Source organism: Oncorhynchus kisutch, linkage group LG10 (genome assembly GCF_002021735.2).
Source record: "Oncorhynchus kisutch isolate 150728-3 linkage group LG10, Okis_V2, whole genome shotgun sequence".
In the NCBI taxonomy this organism is placed as follows: domain Eukaryota; kingdom Metazoa; phylum Chordata; class Actinopteri; order Salmoniformes; family Salmonidae; genus Oncorhynchus; species Oncorhynchus kisutch.
The window spans coordinates 20,301,590-20,328,488 of NC_034183.2; the positions used below are offsets into that span (position 1 = coordinate 20,301,590).

Here is a 26,899-nt window from a genome sequence, read left to right on the forward strand (position 1 = left end):
TGAGTCTGTTGTTTTGCGGGTACTATTTCATGAAGCTGCCATTTGAGGACTTGTGAGGTGTCTGTTTCTCAAACTAGACACTCTGATGTACTTGTCCTCTTGCTCAGTTGTGCACTGGGGCCTCCCACTCCTCTTTTTATTCTGGTTAGGGCCAGTTTGCGCTGTTCTGTGAAGGGAGTAGTACACAGCGTTGTACGAGATCTTCAGTTTCTTGGCAATTTCTCGCATAGAATAGCCTTCATTTCTCAGAACAAGAGAATAGACTGACGAGTTTCAGAAGAAAGTACTTTGTTTCTGGCCATTTTGAGCCTGTAATCGAACCCATAAATGCTGATGCTCCAGACACTCAACTAGTCTAAAGAAGGCCAGTTTTATTGCTTCTTTAACCAGGACAACAGTTTTCAGCTGTGCTAACATAATTGCAAAAGTATTTTCTAATGATCACTTAGCCTTGTAAAATGATAAACTTGGATTAGCCAACACAACGTGCCATTGAAACACAGGAGTGATGGTTGCTGATAATGGGCCTCTGTACGCCTATGTAGATATTCCATTAAAAAGCAGCCGTTTCCATCTACAATAGTCATGTACAACATTAACAATGTCTACACTGTATTTCTGATCAATTTGATGTTATTTTAATAGACAAATAGTTTTTATTTTCTTTCAAAAACAAGGACATTTCTAAGTGACCCCAAACTTTTGAAAGGTAGTGTACATGTTTTTGGGTTGTTCTGTTGTCAACAGATGTTACTTAACTGTATATCTTTTGTTAAATATTTAACAATTTACCTATCTTTATTCCATATGATTGATATTCCTATCTGTAAAACTAATAAACTGGTGTGGATCACCCAATTCCAATGGTTAGGAAGTTTAAATACTGTACATGAGTAAGCACACAAACAACATCAACTTATTGTAAAATGACTTTTATTACATTCTTAAATCCACATATTGTGTCTCCATTGTTGCTACAACAATAACTCTTAAATGTGTTAAAAAATACTCTTAGGCTTCATATTCATAATATATCCTAAATTATATATTTTTAAAATCTAGGTTGATTTCAATAATCATCTTAAAATAGAATGAAAACATGATAAATAGAAGTATCATGAAAAGATTTAGGGAGATATTATTGAAAAAATAGAATAACAACTCTCCAAGACAAAAAGGAGGACAGACTACGATAGAAATTAAGAAACAAAAGATCACAACAAAACCAACACAGGATACACAGATTAAAATCCATCTTTAAATGTAATTACATTTTAGATCCTATTTATTCAAAAATGTAGGCTCAAAAGTGCTGTAATAATATTGATATTAGACTGGGATCAAACCTTTGATACTTTTGTGAACAACATTCACAAGAACATGTACACTGTGATCAAGGTTTTAAGGTCTTCTTCTATTCCGCGCAAGGTGTCGGACTAGGTTAACTGATGAAAACACTGGAACAGAGAGCCCAGCTATCTCCCTGAGTGACTGAGAGGAAATGTAACTGCACACATTGCGAACTGCCTTAAAAGAAAGAAAAGCAGTTTTAGGTGTGCAAATACATAACCATCTAAGTTCTAAACACTTACAAAGCATTTCACTTAATAGAATCTCCTCTGCCTTAAGAACCATAACTCAAGTCAGTTAAACTAGTTCTGTGTAAAAGTTGAGTGTTGTTATGTTGAGAGAATTAAAAACCTCTTGTGCTGTACTTTTAAGGGGTCTCAGGCTGGATTGCTTATGAAGTCTACTGAGACATCTAACCAGGGCTGTTAAGACCTTCCTAACTGAAATCGGGAAAGACATTATTGCACAGTCCCAATATGACACAGTGGTAAGCTCCCAAAAAAGTCTATCCCCCTAAATACCAACTACTTTTATATATACAGTATGAAGAACCACACTGTTCCAGCATTGCAAAGTGAAACATATGATTATTTAAATATAATTGGACAGAAAATATTCAAGGCCCGTAAGTGATTCTCTCTTATTGTGGTAAAAGTAATACAAGTATTCTGCTCTGACCAAACCTTTCACACTGCAGCTTGTCTATGTACAAGCTTTGTACTGAGGGTGTTGAGAGTTTTTTGAAATCCCAAAAGCCCCTTTAAGAATAGTTCAAAAGTAATATCCTGCCACACCCAATGTCCCTCTCCATAAAAATAGATATTAATCTAACTTTAACTTCCTGGTATAGATTAATAAAAATCTGTGCTCTCATTGAAGACAGAGGGGCAGATTTAATGCTCCCAAATAAACAGTGTGGAAAAATATATAAACATAAAATACATATTTTTGTACACTATCATCATCCTTCAAAATTGCATTATAAATTCTGCCATCTTAAATATTCTATAATCTAAATGTTGAAATCCCTAACTCTGGGGGGTAGCTGATGGCTCTGTTAACCCTTCATTATGCCGTGAGTGTTTTTTGAGAGGAGTGTAAACTGAGGAGGGTTAGGGAGAGAAGGCATCATTAACAAATCATCACACTTTCAGTTCAGTCTGAAACAGTTGACTGCCTAAAAACATACAGAGGGAGCCTGAGTCCCCACCTTCCCCATACTGGTCAAAGCTCAAACTCTAAACACCCCTTCCAAATTGTTGTTGGTGCCGAGCTGGGAGCACTGGAAAGTGTTTTCACTACCTATTTGTTTTCTTCTTATCATCTGCTTCCTTTCCCTCTTGAACAAAGTATTGTATTGGACCTACAGACCCCTGGTTTGAGGGATCCTTCATCTCCTGGGGAACTCTCTATCTCATTTGCTTTAGTCCTGCCTGTCTGAGGCAGGAGGATGTCCCACTTTTGTCAGTTTCAGGAGGACGTTTGTCAGTCTCTGAGCTGGAACCCTGAGATTATTTGTAGCACGAGAAAAGTGTCCAGATTGGGTGAGGGAGGGCTCATTGTCGGTAAGTGCTATTCATCTAATAATTTTCCATCCCAGTACCCCAGAATATGACCAGAAATACTTTGAAAGACGCAGTCCTGGCGAATCTATTTATTTATTTGCCTTTATTTAACCAGCTGAGTCATTGATAACACATTCTCTTTTACAATAACAACCTGAATCATTTTTACGTATTATACATCTCCCCCTCTCCCTCCCTCTCAATGTATATATATATTTAAATCCCTGTCTAATTTTATTTTTACATGAGTAAATATAAGTGTATAGATAAAGAACATTTAAAAATACTTAAGTGATTCTTCTCACTTGCTCTCTCTCTAAGTGGCATTTGCAAGGGAAAATGTAGTGGGACTGAGGTCTTTGATTGCACCTAAAAAATGTAAGTCGAGCTGAAAAATATCAGTGTCTGAATGTGTGCCTGTAAAAATACATGTATAGGTCAGCATAAGTGCTTTGTCTTAGTGCTGTGTGTGCAAGTCTGCATGCATGGTAATAGTTGCATCATCCATGTCTGGCATGCAAAAAAATGTGCCCACTTATCCATTTGATCTTGGTCCCTTTAAACAGTTTGTTCATAGGATAGAAAACTGCAAAGTATGGGCACTACCAAATAAGAAACTGGAGAAAAAAAATAGAGCTGTCAAACTGCAATAAGATAAAAAAAGAGACTACACAGCATCTCCTCCAATGGGGCAGGATTGTATAGTACATTCAGTCTCGTGCCTTGGGCTGTGCTGCATGTCTGTGGGGTACATTCAAGATTATCTTACAAGGACTTAAACTGAGACCTGGAAAATAAGTTAAACTGGTTTTACAGAGGACTTCAGCTTAAGGGTGATCTCAAGCTCTCAAGCTCTTAGAAAAACCATCTGAGATTGCAAAAATAAATTCTCAGAACCGTTTTACTCCCCCCAAAATAGGCAGCATGCATATAGTACCCAGCACCTAGTGTTGAATTTTGGCTTACAGTCCAAGCAACTCCATAAGGTGGAGGTCTGAGGTGAGAGTAGTATGTCCTAAAGTGTAGCGTGCAGGGTTGTCACAGAGCTGCTGGTTACTTCGCTGTTGCCACATTCCTCTCCCTACCTCTCATTCCCTACATCTTTTTGTCTCTATATGAATCACTTTCATATCTAAACAGATTTTTAGTCCATTGTGGAGTCTGGGAAGGTGATTTCACTGCTGAACACCTCACGGTACAGAGGGGGGAAATTGAATGCAGTCTCCGGGTGGAGCAGACGGAAAAACTCGAGCTTGTCAATGTGTAGATTACAGATGGACTTCATCATGGGAAGCTTGGACACCATCTTAGAGGTAGAAGAAGAGACACAGAGAAAGGAAAAAGCAAGATAGAACATTTGTATCTTTCACATTCCACCCCAAATCCTTTAACAAAAGCCTGTTCGAGGAATAAAGGAATATATCATCGTCTGCCAATATGTACCTTTGCCAGTTTCTCCTCTGATGAGCCACCTCTGTGTAGACAATGTTGCAGAGCCAGATATACTTTCTCTTGAAGCTTCTGTACCTGTTGCCTGTCTGTCAACCATGGTCGGTCTGGAGGAAAAAAAGAGCAACAACCACAGTCAGTCTGCTGGTTTTCCTTCTTACATATTACTTAGTGTCTGTTTCAGAGCTGAGACATCACCCCAGTCAACGGGAGACAGTGTGAGAGGATTACCTGGTGACAGGAGAACAGAAGCACTGAACAGAGCCATCTCCTCTTCAGAGAGCTGCATACGACTCAGGCTCTTGGCCAGGTCAAACACAGCACCCACAAGGTCATCACAACCTTCAAGGAAAGAGGGGGGAAAAACACGTGTCTTCAAAACAGAAACGTCTGACTTGGTTCACTTTTTTTTAAAGTAAGCTATAAAAAAGGGTTGACCTAGCATTTTTCGACTATGTGGGTGGGTGAATATATTTATATACTTTTTTGTGTGTGTGTGAATATACTCTGATGAAATATTAATGCTTTGGTTTCATAAAGAGGGGACTCACCAAGAGCTTTGAAGGTCTGTGCGCTAGCAAACTTGCTATCAAACAGAATAGTGTTGTTGATGGGGTTATAGGCACGACACATGCGAATCAGAAGCACATCCAGACATCCTGAAGAGGAAACCGTAAAGAGACCGTAAAGATGGAGAGGGGGAGCGAGAGGAAGAGGAAAAGGGAGAAAAGGGGGACAAAGGATGCTCCAACACGTACACACAAACAATATGAAATAAAACATGAATTCCATGTTGTCAGTCAATAGAATACATCCATTTCATATCACAACATCAAATGTATTTCAATCAATTATAAATTAAATAATTTTTACAATACAATTTGTTACAATTCAAACAAAGATGATGAACAAACAGCACATAAAAGGAAAGGTGGGCGAGAAGAAAAACAAGAAGAGCCATCATTAGAATAATAACTTTTTTCTTGAACATCGTTGGAAACAGAATGTGGTCTTTGCCATATAAGGTTAAATTGATTGTATATTCTAAAATGTAGTCCTAAGTGGCGAAGTTTGTTTGTCTGCAGACACACATGTTTGTCAAATATACTATTGTGTATGAATGCTGTAGTACTGAAACATGGAAATGCAGTTAATGCTTACATGCTCAGGTTGTCTGAACAGGAACTACAGTGGGCTCCGGAATTGTTCACACCCTTGATAAAGATGAGCAAAAATGACTGTATATAATACAGTGGCAAGAAAAAGTATGTGAGAACCCTTTGGAGTTACCTGTATTTCTGCATAAATTGGTCATACATTTAGATCTGATCTTCATCTATATTGTCTATATTGAATACATAATTTATACATAATTTAAACATTTACAGTGTAGGTTTGAACCCCTAGATTAATGACTTCTCCAACAGCTAATTGGAATCAGGAGTCAGCTAACCTGGAGTCCAATCAATGAGACGAGATTGGAGAATCCTTCAAGATCCTTGATATCCTTTGTCTGCGCTTTTGGACTTCCGTCTTCAATTCAAACCACAGGGGTTACAATTGGTTTCAAGTCCGGAGACTGAGATGTCCATTGCAAATGTAGATTTTTGTGGCCAATTAACTGTTTCACACACATCAATATCCACATGGAAATGGTTGATTGGCCACAAAATCTACATGTTGCAATGGCCATCTCAGTCTCTGAATTTGAACCCCATTGAAAACCTGTGGTTTATATTGAAGAGGGCAGTCCATAAGCGCAGATAAAGAATATCAAGGATCTGGAAGGATTCTGTATGGCGGAATGGTCTAAGATCTCTCCCAATGCGTTCTCCAACTCATAAAACATTTTAGAAAAATGCTCAGGGACGTTATTCTCGTAAGGTGAAATCAGGGATGTCAATCATTTTGACCTCTACCTTTTTGAGAAAAATAATGGTTACTTGTTTAACAAAATCTCTTTCTCTGAGAAATTGTATTAGTATAAAATAATATCATTTCCCCAATGTTTCTTGCATACAATATAGCTCAGTATTTGAATTATTTATTTTATACAATAAGTTTTGCTCATCTTTATCAAGGGTGTGATTAATATCAGACCCCACTGTGTGCTTTGAGGTCAGAGAAAGCTGGTGTATGAGGCCATGGAATAGAGTTGTGAAATGCACTTATCTTATGTCCTAACAATAGGTACTGACCTGCTTTGAGAAGAATGACCTGGTCGTTCTGACAGAGATCCAGGAATCCAGTGATGCGCTTGGCAAACTCCACCACGTACTGGATGGCATTGGTGAGGTGGATGGCACACTGCTGCCACATGACCTCCGCAGACTGAAAGAGAGAACAAAGGGATGCCCAAGTTAGATATAACATTGGGAATAGCACATAGTCGTGTAAGAGTAAATAGGTCACAGGTCACTGAGTTAATCTTGGTACAGGACATTGATGTTTACCTTGCTCTGGAAGCTGCGTGTCTCCTCAGGGGTGTACAGGGACCAGATAAGCCTCTTCAGCTCCTCACTGCCATGCTGACTGGTCTCTATGTGAGAATTTACTACACTAGCAGTTATACGTTCTGGAAATGGACAAGACATGTATGGTTTAGCTATCAACCACACTCAATGAAAAAATGATCTAGTGTTAGTTATAGTGACATACAGCAGATGGTGATAGAGTGACTGTTCCACTTACCAATCTCGAGCATGGAGAATCCCTCGGGTAGAGGGTTGAGCAGCGCGTGTGTGAACAGGCCGGACTCGTGCAGCAGCTGGTACTCGTGCTTGATGTGGTGGTTGCTGTCTCCGAAGTCCAGTCTGTTCTGTTCGGGTGAGCTTTGAGAGGAGGAGCTGCTACCCCCGCTTCCCCCCATCATTTCCAGATTGCAGAACTCTCTTTCAGCGCCCTCTGGTGTCAGGGGCAGGTCACACAGCAGGCCGTCTGGCAGGGTGATGTCATCAAGGTCGCTGAGAGCGGCACTGGAGCCTCTGCTGTATGCCCGGCTGTGACCTCCGACCTCGCCTCCCTCCTCACGGGCGGCAGTTAACTCCTGGGACGCCTGGTGCTTCTGGACCTCAGCATACAGGCTGTCTCTCTGCTTTTTGGACATGCGGCCAAACTTCACCGCTGTACCAGGAAAGGAGATAGAGTCAGTAAATAATCAGGGAATGAATTATGAGCTCATATAGTAAGTCCATATGGAGCCAATATGGAACTTGACCAATTGCAAATATAGAAGACAATCCACTGATAATTTCATTTCATGGCATCACTGCTGTCTCTCAGGCATGACTCCAGGAGTGATTTTACACAGTGTAACACAACTCCACATTTGGCCTTTCAATAAGACCCAGAGAGCTCTAGCGTCCGGTGAAGAGACAGACAGGGGTCCCCTCTGGACTGACCTTGCTGTGTGTGTGTATGTGTGTGTGTGTGTGTTTCACACTCACCATCACGGCTCATGCCTAGGGCCAGGCACTTCTGCAGCCGGCAGTGTTGGCAGCGATTCCGATTGGTGCGGTCAATCAGACAGTTCCTCTGCCGGGAACAGGAGTATATAGCATTGTTCTGCTGGCTGCGTCGGAAGAAGCCCTGCAAACACACACACAAGCATAAACACCATCAGGGAGGCAGGTAACCTAGCAGTTAGAGCGTTTGGCCAGTAACCGAAAGGTTGCTAGTTCGAATCCACAAGACGACTAGGTGAAAAATCTGTCGCTCTGCCCTTGAGCAAGGCACTTAAACATAATTGCTCCAGGGTTGCCATCAATAACGGCTGATCCCTGGCCGTGATCCCACTCTCAAGGGGAGTGGGAATTGCAAAAAAACACATTTCAATTTCATACCAAACACTAATACAGGTTCCACAATTGTACAGGTTCTACACTTGTACAGGTTACACAAGTGTGAAACAGGACACATAAGCTTGAGCTATTTGACCATGAATACAGGTGCAGGGATGGATGGGCACTGGGCAAGGGCATACAATATATAAATAGTCTAAATTGATTGAATTTGCTGTGGGTTTTCTAGAGGGATGACAAGTAAGTATATCTCTGAGATTGAGGTAGCTCACCTTGCAGCCTTCGCAGGTGATTACACCATAGTGGATCCCTGATGACTTGTCCCCACAGATCTTGCAGGGTATTACTTCAATTTGTGCTGGAAGTAGAGAGAGAGGAGGAACATTTAGTACATTGCATACTAAACACTAAAGACTCACTAGACTAGATAATACAATATAACTTGATGGTGACTTGGGTTTTGATCTCTTCATGATATGGTCCTTAGAAACTGTGCCAGAACTGTCTGAGAAAGTGCAAGACAGGTGTAGATATACCTACCCTATCAAATAAGAAGGGATAGAAACATCTGCTCAATCTTTGCTCCCAACTGCCCTGATTTTGAACTCAACAGAAACACTATACTCCGAGTCGGTATCCACGTTATACGAAGGAATTTCCCTTGACAACACCCACAAATTGGGGAAAACAAACATTCTTTCCCATTGACCCCCATTGTATAAGAGCCAACTTCATCGTCAATTTTTTGTTATATATGAATTACATGCAGAAAAACTGCTGTGTTGTTTAACCAGACCCAAAATCCTGATCTACGGTTCGCAATGTTCCCACATAGAGAAATAGAGCCTGCGAGATGAGTCCTGTGGCTTCAGGCTATTTGGCGTGGGAGAGTGGGAAATGTGGGGAACCAGTACCCAAGTAGGCTACTACTTTGAAGAATCTCAAATATGAAATATATTTTGATTGGTTTGGTTACTACATGATTCCATGTGTTATTTCATAGTTTTGATGTCTTCACTACTATTCTACAATGTGAAAATAGTAAAAAAAAAAATGAGTAGGCGTGTCCAAGCGTTTGAGTGGTACTATACCTGTGGAAAAAATGTAATCACAGGTAAGACATTTAACTTGTTTAGTATAGTCTGTTTGTATCGCCACTCACTACTTGTAGCTGTATAGTCCATTTGTTTGTGTTGTTGGTCTTGGCTAGCTTAATGTTCTAGCACTGTCATGAAAAGGGGCATGAGGGAAGCCCTACAATATGATGTTTTTCTAAGTAGTGAGAACGCTTGGGCAGAAACAGGCAATGTTGAAAAGTATCCTTTAGACATGTTGTACTTTTCTTGAATGTAGTTTTGTAATTGACTAAAACAAACAAACAACAAGAAAAAGGTTACGTTTTTGCTGTGAGCCAATGGGGTAAACCACAGGTTGTTTTCCCCACAGACGTGCGGGGACGTGACGTTTCATCTAATACCGACTGGCACTATCAGAGTCAAAAGCCAATTTGCAGCATTTTGCAGGAAAGAAAAACTCCATACTGGTGATAGGAATATAGAATTTATTCATATGAACAGAACATTTAACAGTATGTGCAACAGTGTGTGTACAGCCCTGAGCCCTCTCTCCCCGGAACAGGCTATTATTTACATCATACCAGAGTAGCAGGTTAATTGCATTTACTGGGCCTGGGGTAAGAACATTTCACTGTTCCTCCTCCAGGGTGACTTAAATGTTAGAAGAGGTTAACAAAAGCCCCCGCTTCAGGAGAGCCTCCTCTGCTACACAAGATAAAATGGCTACTCTCAAAAACAAATGGTTGTTTTTCTGTGTTCGCTTTGACTGCTGGGTGTGTTAAATATTTTTTTCTCAAAACTATTTTGTATTACAGTGACGCAAGGCGTTATGTAACATTTTCTTTGCAGGTAGCAACTGTATTAACGGCCCTTTACCAGCCCAACCAATCACCCGAGTGAGCCTGTGTCTAGATACAGTAAGTGCGTCACACACGAGGAGCAAAGCAAATGACTAAACTATAAAGTTGAAATCTCAGCATCATAGATAGGAAGGGAGAATGCTCAACTATAACTGCTTTGTGAGTGGGAGTCTTTTGCATAATGTGAGTGAGATATTTGAGTGGCTTCCCAGATATAATTCCTACTGACCTACAAAAAGCAAATAGGGAAATAAATATATAAAGGCAGTGGAAAAAAACCTCTCTCTCTCTCTACCCCATCTAGCGCCCCTGGCCCCCACCCTCTCCCTGTTATATAACTGCTGTCTGGCCGAGTTTCACGAACACACTCTTTCAGGGGAGGTGACCCTAGCAACGCCGTGACGAGCCTACCCCTTCCCTTTCTTATCGCTCCCATAGGTTCCTGGGAGCATAGCTTTGTCTCTGATATGTTAACTGACATGCTGCTCAGCTGTGTGGAACAGTCAGGCTATGAGAGAGGAGGAGCTGTTCTACTGACACACTTTCCAATTCAGCAAGGGGAGGCGCTTTGGTTGGCATCCCTGGCAATTCATCTGATTTCTTTCTTTCCTGTTTTAAGGTGGAACCAAATCTGACTCAATCACTGACAGGGGAATGGAAATTTTCACAGGCTAAAAAAAACAGTCCATGTTTGATTAGTGAAAGATTGATTATCACTTTAGAATCTGTAGAGTAAATACAAGTGTATCGACATCCATGTTCCACTTATGTAACACCAGGGAGTGTGAGAGTATTTTAAACATGTCTGCAGTATATTCTGAAGGGGCCCTGATTGTAACTTACACTGCTGCTCAACTTGTGGAAGCATGTCAGGTATTTGTGCAGTTTCAGATGTCTCGGAGCAGTTCATAAAACTAGTTCTACCCCTAGCATAACCACTGAGTCCTGCAGTAGTGTTATGGGCTGTCTGGACAAGTCAGTTACATAATGGGTCATGGCTTCAACACCTGAACCCTTTTTACACAACTCTAATTCATTTCAGGACATTTGAATCACGTGAAAGAATATGGCATTTAAAGTACACAAAGTACCACGCAGTATGTAGCACTATGGAGCACTGCAGAATGTCAGCAAAGTTCCTGGACATTGTTTCAAGAATGACAAGTTCTCGTGTGCCTTACTTTTCTGGTTTGGTCAGTGGGTCAGGGATGTTTGACCTGAAGTCTTCCTCTGCCAACAAGTTTAAGCAAAGGACTTAGTCCTTTACGCTCATAAATTAACTCTCTTTAGGAAGACTTATCTCATGGAAAACAACAAGTAATAACTATGTAATAGCCATTGTCCCATGGTAAATACTAGGTAATTAGTGGGCAGAAAAATAAAGTGTAACCAATATGAGTAAGATAAGATGATATAGGCTACATATAGAGGAACCAGTTTTAAAAGTATTCATATTAAGGGAGGGTACTTATGTTGCAATAGCCTTTTACTAAGTGGGAGAGGAGTGTTGTGAAATTGTTGTCAAATAACTCTTCATGTATAATCTAATTCAAACCAAGCACGGCGATACTCTAATTTAAAACAAGCACCGCGATACTCAGTGGCGTGTCCAGGGGGTGGCCCAGGGTGGCCACAGCCTCTCCTGAAATCTGATTGCCCACACCTAGAAATTCTGAAATCTGATAGGTCATCTATGAATATATTGATTATTTCGAACAAGACATACACCGACAGTAAGACTCATCAAGCTCACTGGAGAAAGAATCGGAGCGAGCAAAACCGCGCCCCTGTGTTTTAGTATGTGTAGCCTATGTATCTGATGTTGTCTGGATAAAATAGTATGACATGTTTATTTTTGGCCAGACAGCATCAGATACTTGGGCTACAGATACTAAGACAGAGGGGTCCTGTTTGCCTCGCTCGGATGCTTTCTCTGGTGAAATAGATTCAGCCTCTTGTGAATTGAAGGGAAATTATGAAACACGGATAGACACGAACTTGAAATATTTTATACGTTTGTTTCTTTTTTTATTGTTAACATTTTGGAGGAAGCCTGGCTTCCCTTGGTATCCATGAACACACGCCACCTTGTAGAAAAATGATGATTGCTAAATACTGCACAATTTAAACACTTGCCCAAAACACGCGTAAATATTAGACTAGAAATTGTGCCTTAATGTATCATACTTATGCTAAAATGTTGATTGTATTCTACTGAGCCATTTACTTTATGTTCATATTGTCACGACTTCCGCCGAAGTTGGTCCCTCTCCTTGTTCAGGCGGCGTTCGGCGGTCGACGTCACCGGCTTTCTAGTCACCACCGATCCATTTTTCATTTTCGTTTTGTTTTGTCTTCATTATACACACCTGGTTTCCATTCCATAATCAATGTTCCTTATTTAACCCTCTGGCTTCCCTTTCTGTTTTGTGCGTGATTGTCGTTGTCATGTGGTTTCGTTATTTTGTGCTCTGGATATTTGTGTTTTTCCTTGTTGGAACATTGCTTAATCTTTAGTAAATTCTCTGATTATTACTCATACCTGTGTCCTGCGCCTTACTCCGCCTTATCCATTCACCTAATTGCTGACAGAATCACGCACCATAGAATGGAGTCAGCAGGTGCAACCAGCCCTCCTCTCCCTGTGGAGGAGCGCATCCAGCAGCACGTGACTATGTTACAGAGTCTCGGTACAGCCGTGGATCGCGTGCTGCAAACCATGGACCGATGGGAGAAAGGGGGTTTTCCGGTTAACCCATCATCATCACCCCAGCTCCCATAACAACCTACACTGATGTCCACCCCTGATTCATCAGGATCCAGTCGGATTCGGCTCTCGCTCCCGGGGGCGTATGACAGAACTGCTCCCGGGTGCTAGCTCTACCTAGCAGCCGTCCAGCCGGCCCCTTCAGGACGCGAGAGAGTGAGCGCCCTCATCTCTTGTCTGATGGGTAAAGCACTGGAATGGGCCAACACCATCTGGGGAAGGGAAGGCCCGACGTTGGACAATTACGAGGATTTCACCCGCCGCTTCCGGGTGGTTTTCGATCATCCACCTGAAGGGAGAGCGCCGCGTGGGATGGTATGAGCGGGCCCTGATCGACCACTACAGGTGTAGTTTACACGAGGACGTTCGTAGGGAGCTAGAATGCAGGGACACCACCCTTAACCCTGACCAGCTGGTGGACCTATCCATCTGGCTGGATAACCTGTTGGCCGCCCGCGGACGTCCGGATCGGGCTCCGTCAGTTCCATCCCCCAGCACCTCTGATCAAACACCAATGGAGGTGGGAGGTGCTGCTATGAGGGGGACCGGAGGGGGGACCATTCCCTGCACCACCTGTGGCCACAGAGGGCGGTGCTGGGGAGGTTCCCCGGGGGTCGAGGTAGCAGGCGGAGCACTGGTGGATCATCCCAGGTGAGTAGGCACACAACTCACCCAGAGCTCCCTGTTGCACACATGTGGTTGCATATAGAATTTCCTGAGTTTTCCCCGCGTTCCCAGGCGCTAGTTGATTCAGGCGCAGCTGGGAACTTTATTGACCATTCCTTTGCACTTTGATTAGGGATCCCTATTGTTCCTGTTGAAGTTCCCTTCCCTGTACATGCCTTAGATAGTCGTCCTTTGGGGTCGGGGCTAATTAGGGAGGTCCCAACTCAACTCTGTATGATAACGCAGTCATGAGGAGAGAATTAGTCTCTTCCTGATCAACAGTCCTGCGTTTCCTGTTGTGTTGGGCCTTCCCTGGTTGGCCTCTCATGACCCCACTATTTCGTGGCAACAGAGGGCTCTCAAGGGATGGTCCCGTCAGTGTTCAGTGAGGTGTGTAGGTGTTTCCTTAGGTGCAACTACGATGGAGAGTCCAAACCAGGTCTCCACCATGCTCATTCCCCCTGAATATGCCGATTTGGCACTCGCCTTCTGTAAAAAGAAGGCGACTCAATTACCACCCCATCGACGGGGGGGATTGTGCGATAAATCTCCTGGTAGATGCTGCACTTCCCAGGAGTCACGTGTATCCTCTGTCACAGGAGGAGACAGCGGATATGGAAACATATGTCACCGAATCTCTGGGACAGGGATACATTCGGCCTTCCACTTCACCTGTCTCCTCGAGGTTCTTTTTTGTGAAGAAGAAGGATGGAGGTTTGCGCTCGTGTATTGACTATCGAGGTTTAAATCAGATCACGGTAAAATACAGTTACCCGCTACCGCTCATAGCCAGTATGACAGAGTCATTGCATGGGGCGCGCTTCTTCACAAAATTGGACCTCAGGAGCGCTTACAACCTGGTGCGTATCCGGGCGGGGGATGAGTGGAAGACGGCATTTTGCACCACTTCTGGGCACTATGAGTACCTCGTCATGCCGTACGGGTTATTGAATGCTCCATCAGTCTTCCAATCCTTTGTAGATTATATTTTCAGGGACCTGCACGGGCAGGGTGTAGTGGTGTATATAGATGACATTCTAATATACTCCGCTTCACGGGCCGAGCATGTGTCCCTTGTACGCAGGGTGCTTGGTTGACTGTTGGAGCATGACCTGTACGTCAAGGCTGAGAAATGTCTGTTCTTCCAACAGTCAGTCTCCTTCCTAGGGTACCGCCTTTCCGTATCAGGGTTGGAGATGGAAAATTACCACATTTCAGCTGTGTGTAATTGGCCGACTCCAACCCCTGTAAAGGAGGTGCAGCGGTTCTTAGGGTTTGCCAACTACTACCGGAGGTTTATCCAGGGTTTTGGTCAGGTAGCGGCTTCCATTACCTCCTTGCTGAAGGGGGGACCGGTGCGACTGCAGTGGTCAGCTGGGGCGGACAGGGCTTTTAGTCACCTGAAGGCTCTGTTTACCCCGGCTCCCGTGCTGGCTCATCCTGATCCCTCCTTAGCGTTCATAGTAGACGCGTCCGAGGCTGGATAGGAGCTGTGCTGTCTCAGCGCTCGGATACGCCACTAAAAGTCTGCCCCTATGCTTTCTTTTCAAAGAAGCTCAGCCCAGTGGAGCGAAATTATGATGTGGGGGACCGGGAGCTATTGGCTGTTGTCGGGGCTCTGAAGGCGTGGATACATTGGCTTGAGGGGGCTGGACACGTTCGTTTGATCTGTTGGGCCCACACGTCACCCTCCTCTGGTCAGCCTGGCATCAGATGGACAGTGCGCTGTCTTGCTGGGAAGTACTGGTGGCCCACGTTAGCTAAGGACGTGAGGGTTTATGTTTCCTCCTGCTCGGTGTGCGCACAGTGCAAGGCACCTAGACACCTGCCCAGAGGGAAATTACAACCCCTTCCCGTTCCACAACGACCGTGGTCACACCTATCGGTGGATTTCTTGACGGATCTTCCCCCGTCACGGGGCAACACCACGATCCTGGTCGTTGTGGATCGGTTTTCTAAGTCCTGCCGTCCCCTTCCTTTGCCCGGTCTCCCTACGGCTCTACAGAGGTGCCTGAGGATATAGTTTCTGATCGGGGTCCCCAATTCACGTCTAAAGTCTGGAGGGCGTTTATGGAACGCCTGGGGGTGTCGGTCAGCCTCACCTCAGGTTTTCACCCCGAGAGTAACGGGCAGGTGGAGAGAGTCAACCAGGATGTGGGTAGGTTTCTGCGGTCCTATTGCCAGGACCAGCCGGGGGAGTGGGCGGTTTTCATCCCCTGTGCTCTGGATATTTGTGTTTTTCCTTGTTGGAACATTGCTTAATTTTGAGTAAATTCTCTGATTATTACTCATACCTGTGTCCTGTGCCTGACTCCGCCTTATCCATTCAACTAATCGCTGACACATATTCTTATCTTTAATTATTTCTTATTGTTGCTGCATTGTCAAGAAGGAACCTGCATGTAAGCATTTTGTTGGAGAGTATATACCATGTGTATCCAGTAAATATGACTCAAAAAACTTGAAACATGAACTAGGTTGAGTCATTACACTTATGGTGGTTGTAATAGATGTCCCTTTCCATTAAACGTGCACAGGTAACCTACTTAACCTACTTTTGAAGTGATTTGTTTGACAATCAGATGAAAACATCATGACTGGATGAGTTCATGACACATTTTTTTTTAAATGTTGCGTACGCGCAGTTATTATATTGAAAAAATCCCCCTAAACTGGGTCTGTGCACCACCTTGGCCACCCCATTCAAAATGTTCTGGACACACCACTGCCGATAATAACGTACAATACTAGCTAGCAAATTCACACTGCTTCAAAAAGTGCTGACAACATTCATGCTTTATTTAATATGCAGACAATTGTGATTGAAGGTGGGACATGTTTTGCAGTTAGTAGTGAAGCAGTTAGTGGTACTGTCAGACATCTTTCACATAGGATTTACGATATGTTGCCTGTAAAAAAAAAGGGCAATGTTTATATGACCCCCTTACAAACAGGCCATTCAACTTTTATATAGCCATTGCTTAAGGCTGGCACCACAGGCTGAAATGACATTTTTATTATGTACAGTTGAAGTCGGAAGTTTACATACACTTAGGTTGGAGTCATTAAAACTCCTTTTTCAACCACTCCACAAATTTTTTGTTAACAAACTATAGTTTTGGCAAGTCGGTTAGGACGTCTACTTTATGTATGACACAAGTAATTTTTCCAACAATTGTTTACAGACTTATAATTCACTGTATCACAATTACAGTGGGTCAGAAGTATACATACACTAAGTTGACTGTGCCTTTAAACAGCCTGGAAATTTTCAGAAAATTATGTCATGGCTTTAGAAGCTTCTGATAGGCTAATTGACATCATTTGAATAAATTGGAGGTGTACCTTCAAACTCAGTGCCTCTTTGCTTGACATTATGGGGAAATGAAAAGAAATCAGCCAAGACCTCAGAAAAAAATGTATAGACCTCCACAAGTCTGGTTCATCCTTGGGAGCATTTTCCAAATGCCTGAAGGTACCACGTTCATGTGTACAAACAATAGTGCGCAAGTATAAACACCATGGGACCATACAGCCGTCACCCCACTCAGGAAGGAGACAGCCAGACTATGTTTTGCAACTACACATGGGGACAAAGATCATACTTTTTGGAGAAATGTCCTCTGGTCTGATGAAACACAAATAGAACTGTTTGGCCATAATGACCATTGTTATGTTGGAGAGGCTTGCAAGCCGAAGAACACCATCCCAACCATGAAGCATGGGGGTGGCAGCATCATGTTGTGGGGGTGATTTGCTGCAGGAAGTTCAAGCTTGGTCGCAAATGGGTCTTCCTAATGGACAATGACCCTAAGCATAATTCTAAAGTTTTTCAAAATGGCTAAATGGCTTAAGGACAACAAAGTTAAGCTATTGGAGTGGCCATCACAAAGCCCTGACCTCAATCCCATAGAACATTTGTGGACAGAACTGAAAAAGCGTGTGCGAGCAAAGCATGTGCGAGGCCTACAAACCTGACTCAGTTACACCATCTCTGTCAGGAGGAATGGGCCAAAAATCACCTAAATGATTGTGGGAAGCTTAAACCTGAAACGTTTGACCCAAGTTAAACAATTTAAAGGCAACGCTACCAAATACTAATTGAGTGTATGTAACCTTCTGATCCACTGGGAATGTGATGAAAGAAATAAAAGCTGAAATAAATCCTTCTCTCTACTATTATTCTGACATTTCACATTCTTATAATAAAGTGGTGATCCTAACTGACCTAAGACAGGGAATTTTTACTTGGATTAAATGTCAGGAATTGTGAAAAACTGAGTTTAAATGTATTTGGGTAAGGTGTAAACTTCCGACTTCAACTGTACCTATCAATTTTAAGATTTGTTGGTATCTTCGTCCATTAATATCAGTATTTTCAAGGAGTAAACATAAAAATGTCAAAAACTTGAATAAAATGTATTTTTTAAATGTAGTTTATCATACTACCGTCATCAACATTTTAATGAATTTTAACCACTTTAAAATGGACATAAATCAATAATTGCAATCTCACTACATTAAATTACACATAATTTTAAAGCATATTTCATAGAGAATGTTACAAACTGGACTATATTCAGTAACTTACTTTGAAGAGATGATGATTGGGTCTAAATAGTTGTTTGGTAGCCTAAATACAGTGTACTCGTCTTTAACTGCTATTTCCCAAAAGTCAGACTCTTCCCACACACAAATGTATTTTTCTCAGGTTCAAAAGCATTTGCATTCACCAAATTTTCTGTGGTTATCCTAAGATATATTCTCCAGACTTGCACAGAGAAAATTGTTGATATGTTGTAAAAATGTTATTCTAGATAACATTTTCTTTGGAAAAATGAACCAAAAATGTCTTTAGTATTCTACAGATAGAAAGATGAAAAATGTATTTATCAAAATCTGCTCTGGACAACTCAGATCCTGGAGTATTTTAACAAAATGAAACTTTAGGCTGACTTCATCCAGTGTCCCCCCAAAACTTTTTGTGCGATATGCAAATATGTGCATATTTAATGAGATATTGCCTAATTTGCATACTTTTACAACATATTTCTAGAACATGTTAATACAAAAAAGTCTTAGAAAAGTCTGGTAAAAGTTTATTGTTATATGATTAAGGGGTAAAAAATACCCTATCAGGGTATGGTGCCTTGCAACTCACAACTGAGCAAGAGAAATTCAACTTTGACCCTGTTGTTTCAATCATTGTCATGGTAACCTGACATGACAGAAAGCAGCATCATCAAGTTCTAAATTCCTCCGATAGGACAGAAGAGAGTGCACTGCTTTCATTTCTTCACATTCACAACAGTAAGTTAGCAGTTCGACATACTTGTTGCAGGCTGCAAAGGCGTCAATTTCCTACTTAACTCCCCACAAAAAAATCTGGAAAAATATGCATACTGTCTTAATAAAACAACCTTTTCCTCCCCCATGCTATGGTGGCTAGATTCTTCTGGACGTTTAGTCTAGCAGGGGTAAACAACAGACTGGTGCAACCTGTTTGGCTGAATGCAGTACATAACACATAGCCACCCAAGACAGTAGGGGAGAGGGAGGGACAGGTAGCCTAAAATCACACACTGGCAACGATTTTCAAATGGAAGATGCACCACCAAATGTTACAGTACATATGGGGGTATTTGAATTTGGACCACAGAATTATACCTACGGAGGAGCGGCTTCTATGGAGGATCTTTGAAGGTCTTTTAACTTCACAGTTGGCTTAACTTTGGACCAGAGAAGCTAGCTGTGTGTGCACAGTGGCACCCGAATGAAAAAAAACATCTTACTTTTAATAAATCCAGTGTGAAATGTGATAACTATAGTGTCCCTAACTAGCAGTGAAAAAGTGAATCCATTCTAATTACAAATCTCTCTCTATCATCTGAATCATACTTGTAACTTCAGTAGGCTACAGCTATGCTTCAGAGGGGGAGGGGCAGGTAGCCTACACACACACACTGGCAAAGATGTTCAGCTTGCCGGCAGACACTGGAAGAAGTTTCTGATTGACAGAGGTAGGGCTTTGCAAGCACCTGTTTTTTTTTTTGTGGGACTGGAATAAAATGCCCGGAACGTAAAATAGCGTTATTAACCAGTTCCCATGCTTTTAAAACAATGGTTCTGTTCCGGAACAGTTTAGATCACTTTAGTTCTCGGGTTCTGATTATGTTCCTTGAAAGATGTTGTTATTTTCTAGACTTCAGTTCTGTTCCATGAACCTGGTTTTATGTAGTCACTGGTCGCGGGGGATTAGGAGTGTATTGCCGGCTACGCTATTTACATTTGGGTACCAAAGACCAGACAACGTATACTTTGGTGAACCTTGGAACCTTGGGGCATACTAGGTCAGTTGGTGGAAACAAAAGTACAGGCTTTGTCGCCTGCAATAAGTCAGCAAAAAGTTGCTGGCAAAACATCTTGGTTTGAAAGGTGCAGGCTTTACTGCAGGTTTTACTGCTGGGACAAGCAAACTGTCTGTCTCTGTCAGCCAGTTTGCTTGTCCCAGCAGTAAAGCCTGCAGTCACAGAGACTTTTCTCTCTTATCTTACATAACCAAACAGCTCACAGGGAGTCCGAAGGTCCTATTTACCTTCTACTTTGTATTTACTTGACACACTGTATGTTTAACCTCGAAGTAGTACCGCATAGCGATATACTTTAGCACAAACGCTACAGCCAGAGCGTTTAACCTACATTGCATATGCGATAAGGGTGCTTTAAGGTAAATATAATATGGTCCTCTTGTCCTAGAGCTTAATTGCAGGCTTAAGGGGACATTTAGTTTTTAAAACATAACCCTCTCTCTAGGCTGGGCTGCTAATGGGGCCTTCAACTACAGTACCTAGCTTGCACCTGTTTTCTAAACAGTTGTGTGGATAGTGATAACTTATCCCTCTCTCTCTCCACTTCAGTGTGACCTACAGACACAAAGTACTCTGTGAGAGGGTATGGCTGATACAGAGCCCCACTCTTTAAATATGCCAGGAGGAGAGAGTAATTCCTCTGTATGAGTAACAGGAGTTGACTGAGAGGCCCTAAGGCAGGAATGGATGGTGAAAAAAATGTTTTTATTTATTTGACCTTTATTTAACCAGGTAGGCTAGTTGAGAACAAGTTCTCATTTGCAACTGTGACCTGGCCAAGATAAAGCAAAGCAGTTCGACACATACAACAACACGGAATAAACAAACATACAATCAATAATACAGCAGTAAAATCGATAAACAACATGTGCAAATGAGGTAGGATAAGAGAGGTAAGGCAATAAAGAGGCCATGGTGGCGAAGTAATTACAATATATCAATTAAACACTGGAATGGTAGGGTGTGCAGAAGATGAATGTGCAAGTAGGGATACTGGGGTGCAAAGGAGCAAGATAAATAAATAAATACAGTATGGGGATGAGGTAGATTGGATGGGCTATTTACAGATGAGCTATGTACAGGTGCAGTGATCTGTAAGCTGCTGACAGCTGGTGCTTAAAGCTAGTGAGGGAGATATGAGTCTCCAGCTTCAGAGATTTTTGCAGTTCATTCCAGTCATTGGCAGCAGAGAACTGGAAGGAGAGGCGGCCAAAGGAAGAATTGGCTTTGGGGGTGACCAGTGAGATATACCTGCTGGAGCGCGTGCTACGGGTGGGTGCTGCCATGGTGACCAGTGAGCTGAGATAAGGCAGGGCTTTACCTAGCAGAGACGTGTAGATGACCTGGAGCCAGTGGGTTTGTCGATGAGTATGAAGCGAGGGCCAGCCAACGAGAGCATACAGGTCGCAGTGGTGGGTAGTATATGGGGCTTTGGTGACAAAACGGATGGCACTGTGATAGACTGCATCCAATTTGTTGAGTAGAGTGTTGGAGGCTATTTTGTAAATGACATCGCCGAAGTCGAGGATCGGTAGGATGGTCAGTTTTACGAGGGTATGTTTGGCAGCATGAGTGAAGGATGCTTTGTTGCGAAATAGGAAGCCAATTCTAGATTTCATTTTGGATTGGAGATGCTTAATGTGAGTCTGGAAGGAGAGTTTACAGTCTAACCAGACACCTAGGTATTTGTAGATGTCCACATATTATAAGTCAGAACCATCCAGAGTAGTGATGCTGGACAGGCGGGCAGGTGCGGGCAGCGAACGGTTGAAGAGCATGCATTTAGCTTTACTTGCATTTCTGAGCAGTTGGAGGCCATGGAAGGAGAGTTGTATGGCATTGAAGCTCATCTGGAGGTTAGTTAACACAGTGTCCAAAGAAGGGCCAGAGGTATACAGAATGGTGTCATCTGCGTAGAGGTGGATCAAATAATCACCAGCAGCGAGAGCGACATCATTGATGTATACAGAGAAGAGAGTCGAGAATTGAACCCTGTGGCACCCCCATAGAGACTGCCAGAGGTCCGGACAACAGGCTTTTCGATTTGACATACTAAACTATCGGAGAAGTAGTTGGTGAACCAAGCGAGGCAATCATTTGCGAAACCAAGGCTGTTGAGTCTGCCAAATAAGAATGTTGTGATTGACAGAATCGAAAGCCTTAGCCAGGTCGATGAATACGGCTGCACAGTAATGTCTCTTATCAATGGCGGTTATGATATCGTTTAGGACCTTGAGCTCTGAAACCAGATTGCATATCGGAGAAGGTACGGTGAGATTCAAAATGGTCGGTAATCTGTATGTTAACTTGGCTTTCAAAGACCTGAGAAAGGCAGGATAGAATAGATATTGTTCTGTAGCAGTTTGGGTCTAGAGTGTCTCCCCCTTTGAAGAGGGGGATGACCGCGGCAGCTTTCCAATCTAAGGGAATCTCAGACGATACGAAAGAGAGGTTGAACAGGCCATTAATAGGGGTTGCAACAATTTCTGAAGATAATTTTAGAAAGAGAGGGTCCAGATTGTCTAGCCCGGCTGATTGGTAGGCGTCCAGATTTTGCAGCTCTTTCAGAACATCAGCTATCTGGATTTGGGTGAAGGAGAAGTGAGGGAGTTTTGGGCGATTTGCTGTGGGGAGCGCAGGGCTGTTGACCGGGGTAGGGGTAGCCAGGTGGAAAGCATGGCCAGCCATAGAAAAATTATTTGTGAAATTCTCAATTATTGTGGATTTATTGGTAGTGACAGTGTTTCCTAGCCTCAGTGCAGTGGGCAACTGGGAGGAGGTGCTCTTATTCTCCATGGACTTCACGGTGTCCCAGAACTTTTTTGAGTTTGTACTACAGGATGCAAATTTCTGTTTGAAAAAGCTAGCCTTAGCTTTCCTAACTGCCGGTGTATATTGGTTCCTAACTTCCCTGAAAAGTTGCATATCAGGGCCTCTCGGGTGGCGCAGTTGTTAAGGGAGCTGTACTGCAGCGCCAGCTGTGCCAACAGAGACTCTGGGTTCGCGCCCAGGCTCTGTTGTAACCGGCCCCGACCGGGAGGTCCGTGGGGCGACGCACAATTGGCCTATTGTCGTCCGGGTTAGGGAGGGGTTTGCCGGTAGGGATATCCTTGTCTCATCGCGCACCAGCGACTCCTGTGGCGGGCCGGGTGTCACGCCTTGGTCATTGTATTTTTGTGTTTTCGTTATATATTTGGTCAGGCCAGGGTGTGACAGGGGTTTATGTTATTGTGTTGTCGTATTGGGGTTTTTTGTAGGCATTGGGATTGTGGTTGATTAGGGGTGTGTCGAGTGTAGGCTTGGCTGCCTGAGGCGGTTCTCGATCAGGGTCAGGTGCTTCTCGTTGCCTCTGATTGGGAACCGTATTTAGGTAGCCTGAGTTCACTTTGTATTTCGTGGGTGATTGTTCCTGTCTCTGTGTAGTTTCACCAGTAATTAGGTTTCACGTTCCGTTTGTTGTTTTTTGTATTTATAAGTTAGTTCATGCATCGTTCCGTCATTTGTTTCATTAAAGATCATGATTAACCACCACGCTGCATTTCGGTCCTCTCTTTCAACAAACGAAGAACGCCGTTACACCGGGCGCAGTGCCCGCTAACCAAGGTTGCCAGGTGCACGGTGTTTCCTCCGACACATTGGTGCGGCTGGCTTCCGGGTTGGATGCGCGCTGTGTTAAGAAGCAGTGCGGCTTGGTTGGGTGGTGTATCGGAGGACGAATGACTTTCAACCTTCGTCTCTCCCGAGCCCGTACGGGAGTTGTAGTGATGAGACAAGATAGTAGCTACTAAACAATCAGATACCACGAAATTGGGGAGAAAACGGGGTAAAATTCAACAAAAAAAAAGATTTAAAAAAGAAAAGTTGCATATCACGGGGGCTATTCGATGCTAATGCAGAACACCCTCAGTCACCAATGACCTAGTTACATTAGGTTAACAATCTGTGTTAGTTACTGTGTTTCTAATAAATATTGTACTGTTTTTCTGTTTCATTAGTGGCTTTATATTTGGCATATGAAACATCAATTTCTCTTTTGCGCCTTATGTATTTTACTCCACTGCTATATATCAGTCCTAAAATAAACCATATGGTATAGGGTGCTCATCCCCACCACTGGAACACATTTAGGGTTGTGCTACAACCACAGTTCCACACAACATATATAAATCCATGTCTATTTGGCTCGGCTTCCAGACAAATAGTCAGACTGTGCTTTGGGTCAGCAGTTTTTCCATTGTAGCCTATAGGCTTTATCTGGGGCCCAGAGGTTTTCCATACTGTGTAGGGAATCAAAGGATGATGCCATCCAGCAGGGAGTTAAAGCTCAGGGAGTGGAAAGTTAGCAGTTAGTTGTCAGAGAGAGGCACCTTCACACATACTGTAGCCCCACTGTGAACATCTCCTGACAGATAGTGACTTTGTGCTTGATCAACAGTGCCCTTGGGAGCAGAGAGCTGCCATCACTGCTCTACTTTGTCTTTGATTCCTTGCTAAAACTATACCCTAAAACTATACCCTACATGGCTGTAGCACTTCAGACAGTGTGGCAGACAGAGTTCTCTTCTCATGTTATAGGAGAAGTGCACTTCATAAAAGTCATTGCCACAGTGGCTAAAGCCATTGAGTTTACAGCAGTCCTGCCATTGGCACCTGAGGGTCCACCCATAGTCACAGAGGTGTGGATTACCGGGGAGAAAGAGAGCCAGGATTTATATAATCGATTCTACTTTTTATTGATGCAAGCCGTACTTGAAAACAAATGGGTGACATAGATTATGGTTAATGTAATCAAGTAGCTAAACTCACAATGGAAACTGAGTGAGGGCTTAAGGTGTCCTGCTGAGAGGTGAATGTAGGCTACTGGTTGTTGTTCCCCATATCCTGCTGCGACTCCACATAGAAATTGCATAATAAATGTAAAATCCGGATGAATATTTTGGATAAAAGATATTAGATAATTTTTTTATTTAACCTTTATTTAACTAGGCAAGTCAGTTAAGAACAAATTCTTATTTACAATGAAGGCCTACAATTATTTGCAGAAAAAAAATCTAAAATCACAGTCAGCTGTCTGGTAAAGTATGAAAGACCAACATGTGGTCTTTTGGCTTTTGTAAATAAATGATTTGCCATATGATGCAAAAAAAATCATACCAAATAATAACTGGCCTACAATAAATGGTTTAATATGCCTTGTAGGTAAAGGAGGTTGCTTGTACACCAGAAAAGGCTCTGTTTTTGACAGTCAACCTGCATGGGTTTGTACATGCCATGAAACCTCTGCTCTGCCATCCCCTAGTAACCACTGGTTATTTTTTCACTGATAATGTCCTCAGATTGAAGTAATAATAGGCTCATGTTAATGGGTTGAAATGACGAGAACCCTCAGAAGCCATGCCTCCCCACCCGCCCATCCCCCACCCTCTCTGAACGCTGTGTAATCCTCAATGACAGAACTAGGTCAATGGAACAGCGGACTCTACCTCACACAGTCCGCCATGACTGGATGCAGAAAACAACAACAACACCCGCCCACGCACCACGAGTAGGAATGAAAAGAAATCAGCACTCTCAAGTTTTGAGCATTTGGGGAAAAATATAATATAATATAATATTAATACATATATTTTATATGATCAAGTTCATTATGGCCAACAGTACTAATGCAAATACAACCTACCTACGTCCAGAATGGCAAACAGAGCTGAACAAAGATAATATGTAGGCCTAATAAGTCTTTCAATCACTCTCCCACCTCCCTTTTCTTACATAACAAAAAATGCTTGCTGCCAATTGCTGGCAAAGACAAACAAATCACCATCTACATTCATCTGCACACTAATAGCCGATGGGACATTTTTACTTGAGTTTGGTGTACTTTTTAAATGTGCAGATTTAAAAGTGCAGTGTTTTTATTCTTCTAAATTAACTTTGTAAAACATCCTGACGAAACACATAGAGTGGGTTACTTGATTATTTGTCATATCTCTTGGCCAAACAGTTAAATTTATTTGAGATCTATGTCGTCGTTAATTCTCAAGCGGGCCCAGTTTCAACACATGCAGCTCGGTCCGACAGTTCAGTAGACTATTTCAAAGTAATGCGTCTATCACAGTTTACATTACTCCCATACAAAACTGTCACTTTAATGAGCAAAACACAGACATAAGACATATATGCTATACATGTTTGTAATTATTAGAATAAATGTAAACGTACCTCTCATATTCTTGCTGTTATTATATTTGAGTCGCAAAACTCAACGTAAAGAAAATAAAACGAAAGAATATAAAGATTATATACGCTTTTTCGCACGAAAAGGAGCTGTTGAAAGTAAAAACAACAAATCCTAATATGTTTTCTAATAGCTGGTATGTGAAACAAACAAAATATCAAACGAATAGGTTAAGTTTGTTAACGTATTTACTCCGTGTAGCACAAGTATTCTTCCTGTGACTGTTCACAATGAGATATTGTGGCGAACTCCTGGTCTTCCCACCTCGTTCCTGTACTGGTGCTCACTGTCTCTTATCGCTCGCTGCTGTAACCTTCTTTCGGCGCGTGGACTCTCACATGATCTTGATCGACTGGCCTGCCTTTTTCCCGCGAAACAGCGCGCGGCGCGCGCTTAAGGAGGATCGGGCTTTCACTTGCGTGGGAAAGTGTGGCAGTGTGTCACAGGAGCAACATCGTGGGAAATATTCCTACGAGGCTTTTCTTTTCCTCGTTAAAATACATTCTTAAAAAGTAGTCTGTCTCAAGTAGACGTAAGCATAGCGGTGCTCTGATTGTGCGTTTTGCTTTTTTCTCTTCTCCCACTACAAGGCTATTTTGTGATCAAATAATAAGCACTTTATTACATAGGCTATATGTACATTGATAGTTCTGTATTCAAAAATCAAACCTGTCTAATATCAAACGTATCCTGTTGCATCAATTTTTAAAAATGTTTTATTATCAGACTTGAAATCATTAATTCATTGACATTTTTCTTCAGT

At 42.5% G+C, this 26,899-nt stretch overlaps 1 protein-coding gene across 1 annotated transcript; it reads right to left on the reverse strand.

Moving 5' to 3' along the window:
• Positions 1–916: 916 nt before the first annotated feature.
• On the reverse strand, positions 917–26,490 carry LOC109897886 (nuclear receptor ROR-beta-like). Its single transcript, XM_020492530.2, has 10 exons — positions 26,121–26,490; positions 8,437–8,522; positions 7,811–7,952; positions 7,056–7,487; positions 6,818–6,939; positions 6,563–6,695; positions 4,916–5,023; positions 4,596–4,706; positions 4,359–4,471; positions 917–4,221 (listed from the first exon to the last, which is right to left on the reverse strand). The coding sequence occupies exons 1-10, from the start codon at positions 26,125–26,127 to the stop codon at positions 4,060–4,062; spliced, it is 1,416 nt and encodes a 471-aa protein (XP_020348119.1). The 5' UTR covers positions 26,128–26,490; the 3' UTR covers positions 917–4,059.
• Between the last annotated feature and the right edge of the window lie 409 nt (positions 26,491–26,899).